Raw genomic sequence first — 15,034 nt, 5'->3', positions numbered from 1 at the left:
GATATAAAGGGGAGGCATGGTATGACACCTATGGCACCACATCCAAAAGGAAATATGAAAAGCCCAAAATTAAGGAAATAATAGACTTTCAAGTGCAAAGTTTGAGAAAATGGCGAGTACACAGCCGTTTATAAAAATATATATCTAAAATTGTATTCATAATATCATTAAAAATGTGTATAGCATAAAAACCTGTATTGTAAATACATAGTTCTGAAGAAGAAGAGAGGGGGATTTTGGGACTTTAAATGAAGCACAGTTAAGTGCCTCCATCCCGGGTTCAAGTAGACAAAAAGAGGGAGTTGTTGGACTTTAAAGTGGAGCTCCACCCTCTTTTTCAACTCCTCTTCATCCCCTGCTGCTCAGTCCCTTTAAAGCGGGGGTTCACCCAAAAAATGTTTTTTTAACATTACATTCAGCAGAGTTGTCAGAATGACATTAGGCTGTTTTTTTTTTTATTTCATTGCCATACATACCGTATTTTCACCGCCGCTTCTGGGTATGTTGTCTGCGGGACTGGACGTTCCCAATTGATTGACATCCTTCCGACCGGCGCATACAGCGCGTCACGAGTTGCCGAAAGAAGCCCAATGTCGGTGCGCAGGCGCCGTATAGAGCCGACTCGCAGTCCTGCTTCTTTCGGCAACTCGTGACGCGCTGTATGCGCTGGTCGGAAGGATGTCAATCAATTAGGAACGCCCAGTCCCGCAGATTACATACCCGGAAGTGGCGGTGAAAATATGGTATGTATGGCAATGAAATAAAAAAAAAAACAGCCTAATGTCATTCTGACAACTCGGCTGAATGTAATGTTACATTTTTTTTGGGGGGTGAACCCCCGCTTTAAACGAATTTGGCATATATATATATATTTTTTTTTAAAAACTCAGTTTTATTAGTTAATTAGATCTCCTCCAGCCGCCGCCAGAGCCCTTAGCGTGTCATCCCCATCTGCAATGCCTCCTGGGAGATGTTTGGCATGAATCCCAGAAGGCAGTATTTTGCTAGGCACAGATTTCCCTAAGCCACGCCCTCCCATTGTTCTTATTGGCCAGTCATGCCTAGAGTGGCGGCTGATGTCCTCCCTGTTACCATGGAGCAGGACGCCTATGAAGAGGGAGAAAGAAAGAAGTGGTAGCAAACCAACAGCTTCTCCACTACCCACTTGCCACTTCTCATCATCTCAGTATTGTTTTTTGCCCGGCACACGCCCCCCCCCCCCCCCCCCATTTCTCAGAATTTTCCTTAATGTCACTATTTTTTAATGTCCGGTGATCGGCGGGACCCCCCGCGTTTCTCAGTATTTTGTTTATGTCCGGGGGGTTGGCGATCGGCGCCCCCCTCCCCCGCTTCTCAGTATTTTTTTTATGTGCGGCGACCCCGCGCCTCATTCTTCTATGATGGCTGATCAGCACCCCCCTCCCTCCCCTTCTCAGTGTCTTCTATGATGGCCGATCGCCACCCCCCCCCCCCACTTTTCAGTGTCTCATATTATTCTATCGGCAGCACCCCCCCTCCTTCTCAGTGTCTTCTATGATGGGCAATCGGCAGAAATGCCCCCCCTAGCTTATCAGTGTTTATGTCCGATGGCAGTGTATGTTGGGCGATCGACGGCACCCATCATGTCTATTTTCTTTTATGTTGGGCGATCGGCTCCCCCCCCCCGCTTCTGAAGTCATAGTGTGCGATGGCAGTGTGCACCCCCCCTTCATGTGCGATGGCAGTGTGCGGTGGCTTTGCTTTTATATGTTGGGCAATCGGCAGCACCCCCCCCAACCCCCCCCCCCCCGCCTCTCATTGTATTTTATGTTGGGCGATCGGCGGCACCCCCCGCTTATCTACTTTTAATGAGCGCTGTCATATTGATTGATTTACTTTCTATTTATATTGATTTTCATTTACTTTCAGCGATCAACGGCACCCCCCCCTTTAGCAACTTTTAATGTGCGATGTCAGTGTCATTTATATTCGGTGATCGGCGGCAAGCCCGCCCCCCCTTATCACCTTTGACCGGGCAATGTCATTGAATGTAATTTACTTTCAGCGATCGGCGGCATGAAGTTTTATAAGTTGTCATTGCGATGTCATATATATGCGATCAACGGCACCCCCTTCCCCCCCCTGCTTGTGAACCTTTCAATGGGCAATGGGCGATGTCATTCATTGTCATTTACTTCAGGGATCGGCGGCAGAACCTCCACCCCCCCCCCCCCCCCTGCTTATCAACTTTTAATGTGCGATGTCAGTGTCATTTATATTTGGCGATCGGCGGTTGATTGTCATTTCTCTCCCTTTATTTTCAGCGATCAGCAACCCCTGCAATTCCCCCCCCCCCCCCATGCCTGCTTATCAACTTTTAGTGGGTGATGTCACTTTTAATGTCATTTACTTTCAGCGATCGGCAATCCCTATCCCCCCCCGCATATTAACTTTTAATGGGTTATTTCAGGAGAGGTTTGCATAAGGGGCGGCAACTTCGTCTGACACTGCTCTTGCTGTGGAAACCTGACCTGAAACCTATTGCACTGCTTGTGCAGCACTGAGCATGTGCGAGATCTGCAAAGCTGAAATCCAGGAAGTAATACAGTCTGGCTTCATATGCCCACACTTAAGATGGCCACGGTCGCTTTTTCTGTTAAAAAAAAAAAAAGATGGCCACGATCTAATGCTAGTTTATAAACTTTCAAAATGCTGTAATAACCTAACAAAACAGACCTTAGTTTACAGACTAACGTTACTAGAATACATTAAGCTTGTGTATTATAGGGGTATTTTTATTTAAAAAGTGTAATTTCGGCCGGAGCTCCACTTTAAATCAGGCTAATCAATTGTGGAGGTGAAATTGATTGTTAAGTAATTTATTAATATAAAAACACATCCAAAAGGCAGCGCTACATAAAAATACTCTTACCAGACTGAACTGGAAAATGAGCCTTAATCGGTAACCGCTGGTGTCACTCTATAGGTGGGTATCTCCTCACTCTCACTGGCACTGTTGGTCCCCCGATGCGAATCCTCCTCCGTTTGCCCAGCGCCAGCTTCGACTTCCACTTCCGCCTAATTTATTAATAACATTGGTATGAAACAAGTGGAAAAGTGATTTCACGTATATACATATACACAAGGCATGAACATAAAGAGTGGATAAACACATACATGCATGCAATCAAAATGCATGGCTATAATCTTATATACACACATGTCATAAAAGCGGCACAAGGCAAAGAGATGAAAGGGTTATAAAATCTTAGAACATGATTAATTGTAAATGTAGTACATGGCATATTCCTATTGGTAGACTTGTAGGTACATCCTGAATATCAAACGCGTTTCGGGTAAAAAACACTTCCTCAGGGGTGGATGCTACAGGTAGTTTAAAGGAAAGAGAGTATAATTAATCTAATGTGATGCGGAGCACAACAGGGAGAGGCAAATTGCCAATCCTGAGTACTTATATGAGAAAAAAGAACATGCTGTATGATGTATATAGGGCCAGGGCCCAAGGGATAATCTCTAGTGGGAGCCTAGGTAGTATTGAGCCGCGACATAGCAGAGGGTCCCTGAGGAAGTGTATTTTACATGAAACGTGTTGGGCATTCAGGATGTACCAATATGTCTACCAATAGGAAGATACCATGTACTACATTTACAATTAATCCTGTTCTAAGATTTTTTACACCTTTCATCTATTTGCCTAATGCCGCTTTTATGACGTGTGTGTGTGTGTGTGTATATATATATATATGTGTGTGTGTATATATATATATATATATATATATATATATATATATATATATATATATATGTGTGTGTATGTGTATGTGTATTTATAAGATTATATCCATGCGTTTTGATCATGTGTTGTCTAGTCGATATGCATGTATGTGTTTATCCACTCTTTATGTTCATGCCTTTGCATGTGTATATGTATATACATGAAATCACTTTTCCACTTGTTTCATACCAATGTTATTAATAAATACTTAACCAATTTCACCTCCACAATTGATTAGCCTTATTTAAAGTCCCACAACTCCCTCCTTTTTGTATACATAGTTCTGGGATCACTCCAATAATGATCAATCAGAGGAGTGCTTTTCCTTTACTACCTAACTGCAATAAATGTATTGACCATATAAATTGACATAAATCAACATATAAACAGGGAAGGGATACAGAGTGTGGTCAAGGGTCTCAACGTGTTTCCTTTTATAAAATATTGTGTACTCACCATTTTCTTGAGATATATTTTGGCACCTGAAAGCCTGTTATTTCCTTCATTTTTGCTTTTCATAATACATGGCTTCTTTTAAAAGACTGATTTTTATGTTTACTTCACAGGTACTGTATTTTTACAGCTGCCATATTCAAAGCGGAAATATGCCTCAGGTCAGCAAAGACGGAGAAGAAATTCCACCAGTTCATCAACTCAGAATCTGTTTGGTGAAGAAAGGATAGGTTATCATTGGGCCTATAATACTATGCTGACCAAAACCTGGCGGTCCAGTGGCACAGGGGATGAGCGATTTGCTGATCGTCTGCTCAAGGATTTTACAGACTTTTGTGCAAATCGTGATAACAGACTTGCTAACTTTTGGGCCAGCTGTCTGGAGAAGATGCACACAAGTGAACCTTAAACTTATCTGCTATAGAGGTCGCTGATGACTGGCTTAAGGTGATGTGCAAGTCTGCTTTTGATTCTGTATCATCCTCAAACCTCTATGAGGACCAAATGCCTGCATCAACTGCTTCTTCTTGATCCTGGACATGGTCTGAACTGACCTTAGCTGGGTAAATCTGGTCATTCCCCTATGGGGAAGGAAGACCTTCAATGGCAATAAGCTTAATTTATGTTGGCTTTTTTTACCAAGGTGGTGCAAAGTGCAATGACAGCCAATTCAAAATCATTCAAGTCAGAAAGTACGGCTATCATAAATGTTTTTGTTTATATTATGTGTGCCTAACATTAAAGAGTATACACTATATATATTTTAAGTACCTTGGTTTCTAGTTGCAGCTGGGTATCTGTTGGTTCTGCTGGGAGAATATGTGACATCAATGTTGGCTTGCACCTTACTTACTGGTGCACTAAGCTCACCTTTTAAGGCCTGGTTCACACCTATGCAGTTTGCTTTTGATTTGTTTCTGCAGTGCTTTTTACAGTGCATTTTTATTCGTTTTTCATTTAATGATTTTTTTTTGGGGGTCAATTTGTTATTGAGCAGATTAAAAAACGCAAAACGTATCAAAAGCGACAAAAATGCACTACTTGTTTTTTTTGCAGCATCTCCATTGAATAAAAAAAAAGCACCATTTTGCATTTTTTTTTAAAGTCACTGACCCTTTCTAAAAGCTCAGCAGCTAAAAAAAAAGTATAGGTGGGAACGTGTCCCATAGGAAACCATGTTAAATGGACTGTTATGCATTTTCTACAAAAAAAGCACCAAAACCGCATAGGTGTGAACCAGGTCTATAGCTTTTAGTTTGCTCCTCAACTTTGGAAAAGGAAACAACAAAACTAATTAGAATGGTTTATTGATTACCTTGCACCATTTTCAAAATGCTTAAAAGCTTTTAGTTTAGTACTACATAGAAATACAAGCAGACCTGCTGTACATCACTGACATTATTATAATTTAGGACTCATAAGAGCTAGTAAAAGGGAGCCAGGTGGTGTTGCCTAAACCCTGGTACACACAGCTTGCATGAAAAAAAAAAAAAAACGGACTATGGGAGTGTGTACAAACTGTACTAACCATGGGAGGTTAATCTAGCGATCTTCCCCCGCTGAGCTTTTGTGTTCTGACAGGGGGGACAGCCCCCAGCCAGAACACTTCTATCGGCACTCTCTGCCATTGGCTGAGAGTGCTGATTGGGAGTCGGTTGGCTGCTGGTTTTCCACTTAGGACAGACCGACATACACACGGGCCGAATTTTGGTCGGCATTGTTTGTACCGGCAAATGTCTCCCGACACTCTGGCCGTGTGTACCGGGCTTAAGATGTCAGATTTTATTATTGCTGCTGACACCCGCCAGCATCTGATTTGGTCTGCCCAAAACAGACGGATGGGGTTCGGCTCGGATGGAAACGGACATGCAATCTATTTCTATTTGACTGCCCCATAGAAAAGAGCAGGCTGTGTCCCTGTCCACTCTGCATAGGGTAGCAGACACAGAGCCATCATCCGCCTGCTCGGCGGGGAGTAGCGGACAGATTCCCTACTGAGCAGATGGATCTGCTTGATGGAGTCCGCTATGTCTGAAAAGGTGCCTAAAGTGAAAGTGTACTGTATTTTCAGTAAACATGCTTTGAATTACTATTGCAGTATTTGCCCTAAATAATTGTTACGATGTTTGTAATTTTACATTGTTGCGTTTCTATATTTTTGTTATTGTATTAAACATAGAGCTTTATGTGGCTCAGTGCAATAACTTTCCTTCCTGATATTTGGTCCTTACAGTGAACCCATGGTGTGTAGCTGACCCTGAAGGAGCCCGCCAACACTCCGGACAATAGTAGATGAGAGCTGAAGGTCCTGGGAGTCACACATCAGAACAAGTGTGAACGAGTGGCAGTCTCATCCTGGACCGTTGCCAGGCCATGCATCCAACATGTTTCACTCCTCTCACACCGGAGCTTACTCATAGGAAGCTCTGGTGGGCAAAGTGAAACATGTTGGGGGCCTGGCCTGGCAGGGGTCCAGGCTGAGACTGCCACTTGTTCACACAAAGAGGGTTTTGTTCTGATATCTTCCTGGGGACCTTCAGCTCTTATATACCATTTAGTCCTTCTAGGCATTAAGGTTTTGCCTGATTCGGATAGATGGATTTCTCTTCCGTTCATGGACGGACACAGCAGCATTGACCTTAGGGTTATATACCTTCCTTTCAGGAGAGACTTAGGCAGAAAAAACAGCACTTCAAGTGTTAAAACATTTCTTTCAGTACAGCACCTCCCAGGGGGCGGGTCCCCCGGGTACATCCCACTCTCTGCACATGCAGCCCAAGTTTTTTTCTGCCTAACGTTAGGAGAAGACATGGCTCCTCGGGGCCCATGTGCTCTGGAGGTTTTTAGGCGATTTTTTCGCTTTTATTTTATTTTTCCTGCATTTTTTGGATCCTGGGATCTACAATCAACTGCCGACTGGGTGACAGGCTGGATCCTCGATCCTTGTAGTCCCCCCTCGTTCAGCCATAGAGCGTGTGCCAGCCTTTAACTATGCGCTGGGCTGTCCATGACATTCCCCGTGCTCCAGGGGTGGCCGGTGAGCCACATGCTCCAGGGCACACATATGACCGGTCTCTATGGCCGTGTCACAGTGTGCTGGGCCGACAGCCATGCCGCAAGCGGACGTTGGTTCTGTCTGGAATGCTTCCAGCCGGTGGTCGCAGGACGGGTAAGTAGTATCCCCTTGCCTTGGCATGGTGGTTCGGGCTGGTGCATTCCTGGGGAGGTCGACTGAGGGTCCACCCTGCTTTCCTCTCTCTCCCTTCCTCTCCCTCCTACCCCATTTTTCTGGGTGGTGGCCGTGAGGTGGGGGGTCCCTGGGGGCTCTGTTACTACCGGGGGGCTGCGCTGCTGTATTTTTCTGTCTGGTATGATGCTGTGTGTTCTGGCGGGGGGGGGGGGGGCCTAGGGCCTGGTGCTTTTACTGTGTTCTGCTGTGTTTGTCACTGTATTTTTAAAAACACATGTATGGCCACCATTTTGCCGCTGACGCGCCTCTATTGACTCGGTGGCCATTTTCTTGTAGTCTGCAGGCTGTTTTTCTGCATGTGGGCGGCCATCTTGGAAAAGTTTTGGCCTCTTTTCCAAGATGGAAAAACGGCGCCAAAAGCTCTCAGCACTCTTCCTGAGGGAGGGCACAGCACGGGCAGCGTTCTCAGCTTCTTAGTAGTGCTACAGCCTGGTGGGGTGGTGAGTCCTCTGGGGAGTCCCCTGCTCTCTGTTGCGGCCGGGAGGGTGACCTGTGGGTCCTGCCTTGCAGTACAAGGGCGACATATACGGTGGGTCAGCATGGTGTCCGAACCGGAAGCTTCTACCCCAAGCATGCTAGAGTTAACCCTTATTGCCCCTGTTCCTGCGGCCTCAGTGGATGCTATGACGGCAGTCCTTGAGGCATTTGTTGCCAGGATTGAAGCGGCGAGTGGCCAGAAGGGGAGTAAAAAGCGCCCCCTCCCTCTGCCTTCTTCTGGGGATGTCTCTGACACGGAATCAGGCCCTGCTTCTGCGTTTGGCCCTGGTTCTGTCATGTCAGATGATGCAGGCTTAGCCCACACGGACAGTGAGGATGACTCTGCTTCAGGGTCAAAGCATGATAAGGAATTTGTTGGAGCTCTTATCACTGCGGTGCGGGATACTCAGAAACTTGAGGATTTGGCGGAGGCATCAGACATGCCGGTCCCTTTTGGGTTCCGCAAGCCGCCCCGCCCCGCACCGCAAAAGTGTTTCCTTGTGTTCCATATCTGGACAAATTGTTGTACAAGGAATGGGATCGGCCGCAGAAATTTTTTGCTGTTCCAAAATACTTTGCGGTCCGTTATCCTTTTAAGGAGAATTTCCTAAAAAAGTGGGTATCTCCTCCGTCAGTGGACCCTCCTGTGTCCAGACTGAACAAGGCTACCACGTTACCCGTGGAAGGGGCTCCTGCTTTTAAGGACCCCATAGATAGGTGAACTGAGGCTGTGGCCCGCTCCATGTTCACAGTGGTGGGGTCGGCAGTGAGACCGGTTTTGGCCGGGGCTCTGGTGTCGCAGACACTTACAGAACGGGCAAAGTCTTTACTACAGGAGCTGGAGGCGCAGAATGTCTCTGAGACCTGTGTGGACCTGGCCGACCAGTTGGTGCAGGGCCTTTGTCTGTGAGTCGGCCCTGGATACGCTCCCTTTGCTCTCCAGGGCCTCCGCCTACGCGGTGGTGCTACGCCGCCTCGTGTGGCTGAAGTATTGGTCTGCGGACCAGTCTTCAAAAAAGGCCTTGGTGGACTTACCCTTTAAGGGTGAACGGCTTTTTGGGGCGTACCTGGATGACATCATAAAGGATGCCACAGGCGGTAAGAGCACTCTTCTCCCGCAATCTGGAAAGGGTAAGGAGCCTTGCTGGAAGCAAGGGCCCTGCTTTACCACCCCCAACCTTTTTTTTCGCCTGCCAAGTGCGGCAGGAAAATGTTTTCAGGATGCTAAGGTGCCCGCTGAAGGACAAAAGTGCCTCTGGTACCGCAAGCCCAACAATCCTGCGGATAAGCTTGCCTCTGCGTGAAGGTCTGCCCCCGCCCGAATCCAGGGTGGGGGGCCGGCTTCGCGAATTCGCGGCTCGGTGGAGGTCTCTTCTTTTCGACCGTTGGGTTTGGGAAGTAGTTTCCTCAGGGTACAAGATGGAATTTCTCTCTTGTCCACCAAACAGATTTTTTCCCTCCAACCTCAGGCTTCCTCCGGATCGCCGGAAGGATCTGTCAGGGGCTGTCCAGGATCTGCTGGTCAGGGGAGTGGTTGTAGTGGTTCCCTCAACGGAACTATTTTAGGGGTTTTACTCCAATCTGTTTGTAGTCCCCAAGAAGGAAGGGGTCCGTCCAATCCTGGATCTCAAGGCCCTCAATTGCTTTGTCAAAGTACAAAAATTCAGGATGGAGTCAATTCGCTCAGTAGTAGCAGCGCTCCATCAGGGGGATTTTCTAGCATCCTTGGATATCAAGGACACGTATTTGCATATCCCCATATGCGCAAAACACCAGAAATGTCTGCGTTTTGCGGTCGGAGAGGACCACATTCAATTTGTGGCCCTCCCATTCGGTCTGGCTTCGGCACCATGGGTTTTCACCAAGGTGCTCGCTCCGATTCTGGCCCTGCTGAGGCAGCGCGGGATCGCTATCGTGGGATACCTGGACGACCTTCTTCTGAGAGCTTCTTCAAGCTCAGAATTAGAAGAGGACGTGTCTATCACCTGTCAGACCCTCCGAGAATTCGGTTGGCAATTGAATACCCAGGAGTCAGTACTGGTACCGTCCCAGCGGCTGGAATACCTGGGGTTAGTCCTGGATTCCTCAGAGGCGAGAGTTTTCCTCCCAACGGAAAAAAAACAGACGCTGCAGTCTGCGGTGCAGCGTTTGGCGACCCAGCAGTGGGCGTCGCTTCGCTTTTACATGAGAGTGCTGGGTCTGATGGTGGCCTCTTTTGAGGCAGTGCCTTTTGCCCAATTTCACACTCGAGTGTTGCAAAAAGAGATTCTGTCACGTTGGGACAAGCTGCCTTTGTCTCTGGATTACCAGATTCGGGTGAGTCGACTGGTCAAGTCATCCCTGGTGTGGTGGCTGACATCTCCGGTACTTCGGACCGACAAGTCGTTTCTGCCGTGCCATTGGACAGTGGTCACGACGGATGCCAGCCTCTCCGGCTGGGGGGGTGTCTGGGGTGTCCAGTCAGCCCAGGGGTGCTGGACTCAGGAGTCCAGCCTACCAATCAATGTACTGGAGCTCCGAGCGATCAAGTTGTGTCTCTCCAAGTGGTCTCTGGGTCTACAGGACCGACCGGTCAGGATCCAGTCCGACAACGCCAAGTTGCCCCACTCTGTTTTCTGTTAGAATGTGATAGTTCTCTGGCACCAATTCTCCTAGAATGGTGTTACAGTCGGCCGTGAGCCAGCTTTCTGTGATAAAGAGACAGTCTAAATCGTTTTGTAGAATGAAATCATGGATTTCTTGTCTGTGTTTTGTTGCCGATCTTGTATTGACCAAAGCGCATGATATGTGCTTAGGTTGGGGTAGATGCATGTAATTTTTAACTGTCGATCGTCGGTTGATTCTTAACAGTTGCTCATTCCTTAGAGCTTTTTTGGTGACGGCTGGTAATGTTGAGGCGAATGGCTTCAGACCCCAAATGAATTCTGCAGAGTATGTCAGATTAGACATAATCGCAGAGAACACCGGGGGAGGTGATATTGATCGGGGGGGTATTCGATGATAATGGGAAGGAAGATTTTCAGGTGGGTTCCCCACCTGCCAAACCATCCCTCCCCGTTTGATCCAGAGGAAGGCAAAAAAAAAACCCTAGCCCTGCTCCCTCAAGGGCGATCGGGGGAGCCCTGGATCAAGCACTCAGTGGTGGTAGTCCCTGTAATTGAAACTGTTGGAGCTGATGATAGGGGGGGGGGTGTTACTCCCCTATGATGGGCCGTAGCTGCGGCTTATCCTGAAAAGGACGACCGCACACTTGTCCCAGGGGAGGTGGATAGGCTTGAACAGCAAGGCCCTACCTTGATGACGTTTGCGGGAGGAAGAAGGGAGCCAGGAAGAGCACTTGTCCTGGGTCCTGGGCTGGGAGAACCCCTGCCTGTCTGGTGCTAGGAGCCACACGTCCTACTCCTAGGAGCGCGCGCCGATTACTAGCTAGCACCAGTTCTAGCCCTGGGAGTGCGGTGCTGCTGGCGGTCCTCTGGTGTAGGCGCAGCAGATGGAGGGGTGATCGGTGGCAGATAGGAAAAAAAGAAGGGATGGGGTGAGGGTGCAAGTGCTGGGGGGTTTTACTGTGGCTGGTTCTTGCTGGCCTGTCCTCCTTCCTTCAGGCTTCTCAGGAAAAGTTGGTGGCCCGAGGAGGGGGGGGGGGGGGATCCCAGCTGAGCGTTGGTTCCTGTGTGAATTGAAATTATGCTAGTTTTGGAGGCTAAGGAGGGTAAGGATAGGAGAGCCTGGTTTCTGGTGTGTACCAAGATGGCTGCCGGACGGAGCTAGGCCCGAGCCGTGGACTTTCCTGCTGGGGAAGGAGGCCACTTGGCTCGGGGGTGCTCCAGGGCCCGAGTGGGGGAAACCAGCAAAGCTCCTGAAGGCAGAGAGCGGTCTAAGGACCGCGGATTTGTGGCTGGGATCGTGGAGACCTGGCGCGGCGTGCCGCTAGGCTGCAAGCCGCGGACTTTCCTGGGGGGGCGCGGACTGCCGTGGGGAGTGGGCGCTTACCTTCGTATGCTCCAGGTCCTTTTTTTCTGTTGAGTGGCCGCTCTGTGGAGATTGGAGGCTGGTGGGACCTGCGGGAGGAAGGTGGGAGGCTGTGTGGCCGCAGCCGCGGACTGTCCCAAAACTGCCTATGTATGGAAGTCGGCCATCGGGAGACAGCAGTGGCAGAGCTGCGGCCACGGTCCGCTCCTGTTATGTTAAGGGAGGGCTGGGAGAGGGGACCATAGAACTGGACGGATCCAAATCAGAGGAGCTGGATACTGGACACTGGATGCTGGGCTGGAAGCTGTGAGCCTGCCTGCCTGCCTGGAGCCAAAGCACACACGTCCTACTCCTACAGGAGAAGCAGAAAGTGGACATTCATGCATTTTGATCTTTACCGTGTTTAGCCTATCTATTGGACCACTGATGGTGTTGTCGGCTCCACTCAAACTTTGGTATATACAGGTCATCTCATAAAATTAGAATATCATCAAAAAGTTAATTTATTTCAGTAATTCAAAACAAAACGTAAAACATATATTTTATATAGATGCGTTACACACAGAGTGATTTATTTTAAGCATTTCTTTCTTTTAACGATTATGGTTTACAGCTAGTTGAATGGAATTTGGACTTAATAAAACACAGTGGACCAACATCAGCAGATGACATGACTCCCCAAATCGTCACTGACTGTGGAAAATGTTGCATTTCATTTGGAAATCAAGATCCCAGTGTCTAGAGCAGGGGTCTCCAAACTTTCTAAGCAACGGGCCAGTTTACTGTCCTTCAGGCTTTAGGGGGGCCGGACTGTGCCCTGTGAGAGTAGAAAATGCCCCGGGATCAGTGCCCCATCATTGGTTTTAATGAGGGAAATAGTGACCTATTGTTGATATCAATGAGGATAATAGTACTCCATTGATGGTGTCAGTAGCAGTAGGGGCAATGGTGCCCTGTCATTGGTGACAGTTGGTGGAATATTGCCCCAAGGGCCAGATAAAGGTAAGCAAAGGGCCACATCCGGCCCCCGGGCCACAGTTTGGAGACCACTGGTCTAGAGGAAGAGCGGAGAGGCACAGAATCCAAGTTGCATGAGGTCCTGTGTGAAGTTTCCACAGTCAGTAATGATTTGGGGAGCCATGTCATCTGCTGGTGATAAAACACAGTGGACCAACAAGTCCAAAGTCAGCACAGCCCTCTAACAGGAAATTCTAGAGCGCTTCATGCTTCCCTCTGCTGACCAGCTTTATGGAAATGCTAATTTCATTTTCCAGCAGGGCTTGGCATGTGCCCACAATGCCAAAAGTACCAATACCTGGTTTAATGATCATGGTATCATTGTGCTTGATTGGCCAGCAATCTCACCTGACCTAAACCCCATAGAGAATCTGTGGGGTATTGTCATGAGGAAGTATTGATACAGTACTTTATGCAAAAGTAGTCCTGACCAAGTATTAAGTGCACATACTTTTCAGTAAGCCAACATTTCTGTATTCAAAATCCTTTTTTTTTTTTTTTTGGTCTTATGTAATATTCAAATTTTCTAAGGTATTGAATTTGGGGTTTTCACCAGATTTAAGCCATAATCCTCAAAATCAAAAGAAAGAAATGCATGAAATATATTACTCTGTGTGTAACACATCTATATAAAATATGAGTTTCGCTTTTTGAATTGAAATGCTGAAATAAATTATGGTAACTTTTTGATGATATTCTAATTTTATGAGATGTACCTGTATATGGTGGGGACTTCCTTCTATCTCCTGTCTCCTTCAATTAATCTTTCTCATTCTCCATATGCTGCTGTTATTGGTTATTTTATATGTCCTATTTTATTTTTGCACCTTGGTTTTAGGAGTCTATCAAGGTGTATATTACCACTGCAATGTATGACGGTGATATTGTGCATTGACTTTTTTACTCTATGCCCCTTTATGCTTGTCTGGCTTTTTACTCCAGGCATGTTTCACTCCCATTGTTATGTTATTCAATTATACTCTCTGTTGCCATTTCCCTTTTTATCTGTAATTCCCTTATGCACAGTATGTCAATACTGTATGCAGTGATGACTAGATTGGTAATACTGGGACTCCTTTATTGATCTTTTCATGTTTTTCTGTATTGCGAAAAATAGTTTTCAATAAAAACTGATTGAACAAAACCCAAATGAAAAATGGAAAAATAGTATACAGTTGTGCTCATAAGTTTACATACCCTGGCAGAATTTATGATTTCTTTGCCATTTTTCAGAGAATATGAATAACTTTTCCCTCACTCGTGGTTAGTGTTTGGCTGAAGCCATTTATTATCAATCAACTGTGTTTACTCTTTTTAAATCATAATGGCAACAGAAACTACCCAAATGACCCTGATTACAAGTTAGCACACCCCAGTTCTTAATACCCTGTATTGCCCCCCTTTAACATCAATGACAGCTTGAAGTATTGTGTGGTATTTGTGGATGAGGCTCTTTATCTTCTCAGATGGTAAAGCTGCCCATTCCTCTTGGCAAAAAGCCTCCTGTTCCTGTAAATTCTTGGGTTGTCTTGCATGAACTGCACATTTAAGATCTCCCCAGAGTGGCTTAATGATATTGAGGTCAGGAGACTGAGATGGCCACTTCAGAACCTTCACTTTATTCTGCTGTAGCCAATGACAGGTCGACTTGGCCTTGTGTTTTGGATCATTGTCATGTTGGAATGTCCAAGGACGTCCCATGCGCAGCTTCCTGGCTGATGAATGCATATGTTCCTCCAGTATTTTTTGATAAAATTCTGCATTCATCTTGCCAACAATTTTGACCAAATTGCTTGTGCCTTTGTAGCTCACACATCTGCAAAACATCACAAAAAAAAAACAACAAAAAACACCAGCGCTAAATAGGCTGAAAGGTGCGGGGGTATCATAAATCTCATGAATGGGGATGAACAGTCAATAAAGAAGGAAGTATCCCCAGAGCGGCTGTAAAAAAAATCGTTCCACACGTAGTGAGGTGTTGATCCGCAAAACATCAGCGATCCACCGCTGTACCTTTCATCATAGGCCTTGTTGACTCCTCTCCAAATGCAGAGTCTATGGTTGTGGTCGAAAAGCTCAGTTTTGGTCCCATC

The 15,034-nt window shown here is 46.7% G+C and overlaps 1 protein-coding gene across 4 annotated transcripts in view; it reads left to right on the top strand.

Annotated features, from left to right (window-relative positions):
• DEPDC5 (DEP domain containing 5, GATOR1 subcomplex subunit) overlaps positions 1-4,998 on the top strand; it is a 127,576-nt gene extending 122,578 nt beyond the window's left edge. For all 4 annotated transcript variants that reach the window (XM_040349692.1, XM_040349708.1, XM_040349699.1 and 1 more), the window contains one exon: positions 4,342-4,998. In XM_040349692.1, coding sequence (XP_040205626.1) covers positions 4,342-4,637 — 296 coding nt within the window. In that variant the 3' untranslated portion in view covers positions 4,638-4,998. The remainder of the gene's footprint in view (positions 1-4,341) is intronic.
• Positions 4,999-15,034: the final 10,036 nt, after the last annotated feature.

Source organism: Rana temporaria, chromosome 1, assembly GCF_905171775.1.
Source record: "Rana temporaria chromosome 1, aRanTem1.1, whole genome shotgun sequence".
Classification (NCBI taxonomy): domain Eukaryota; kingdom Metazoa; phylum Chordata; class Amphibia; order Anura; family Ranidae; genus Rana; species Rana temporaria.
Note: the sequence above shows the minus strand (reverse complement) of the source record. Positions and strands in the feature narration are given on the sequence as shown.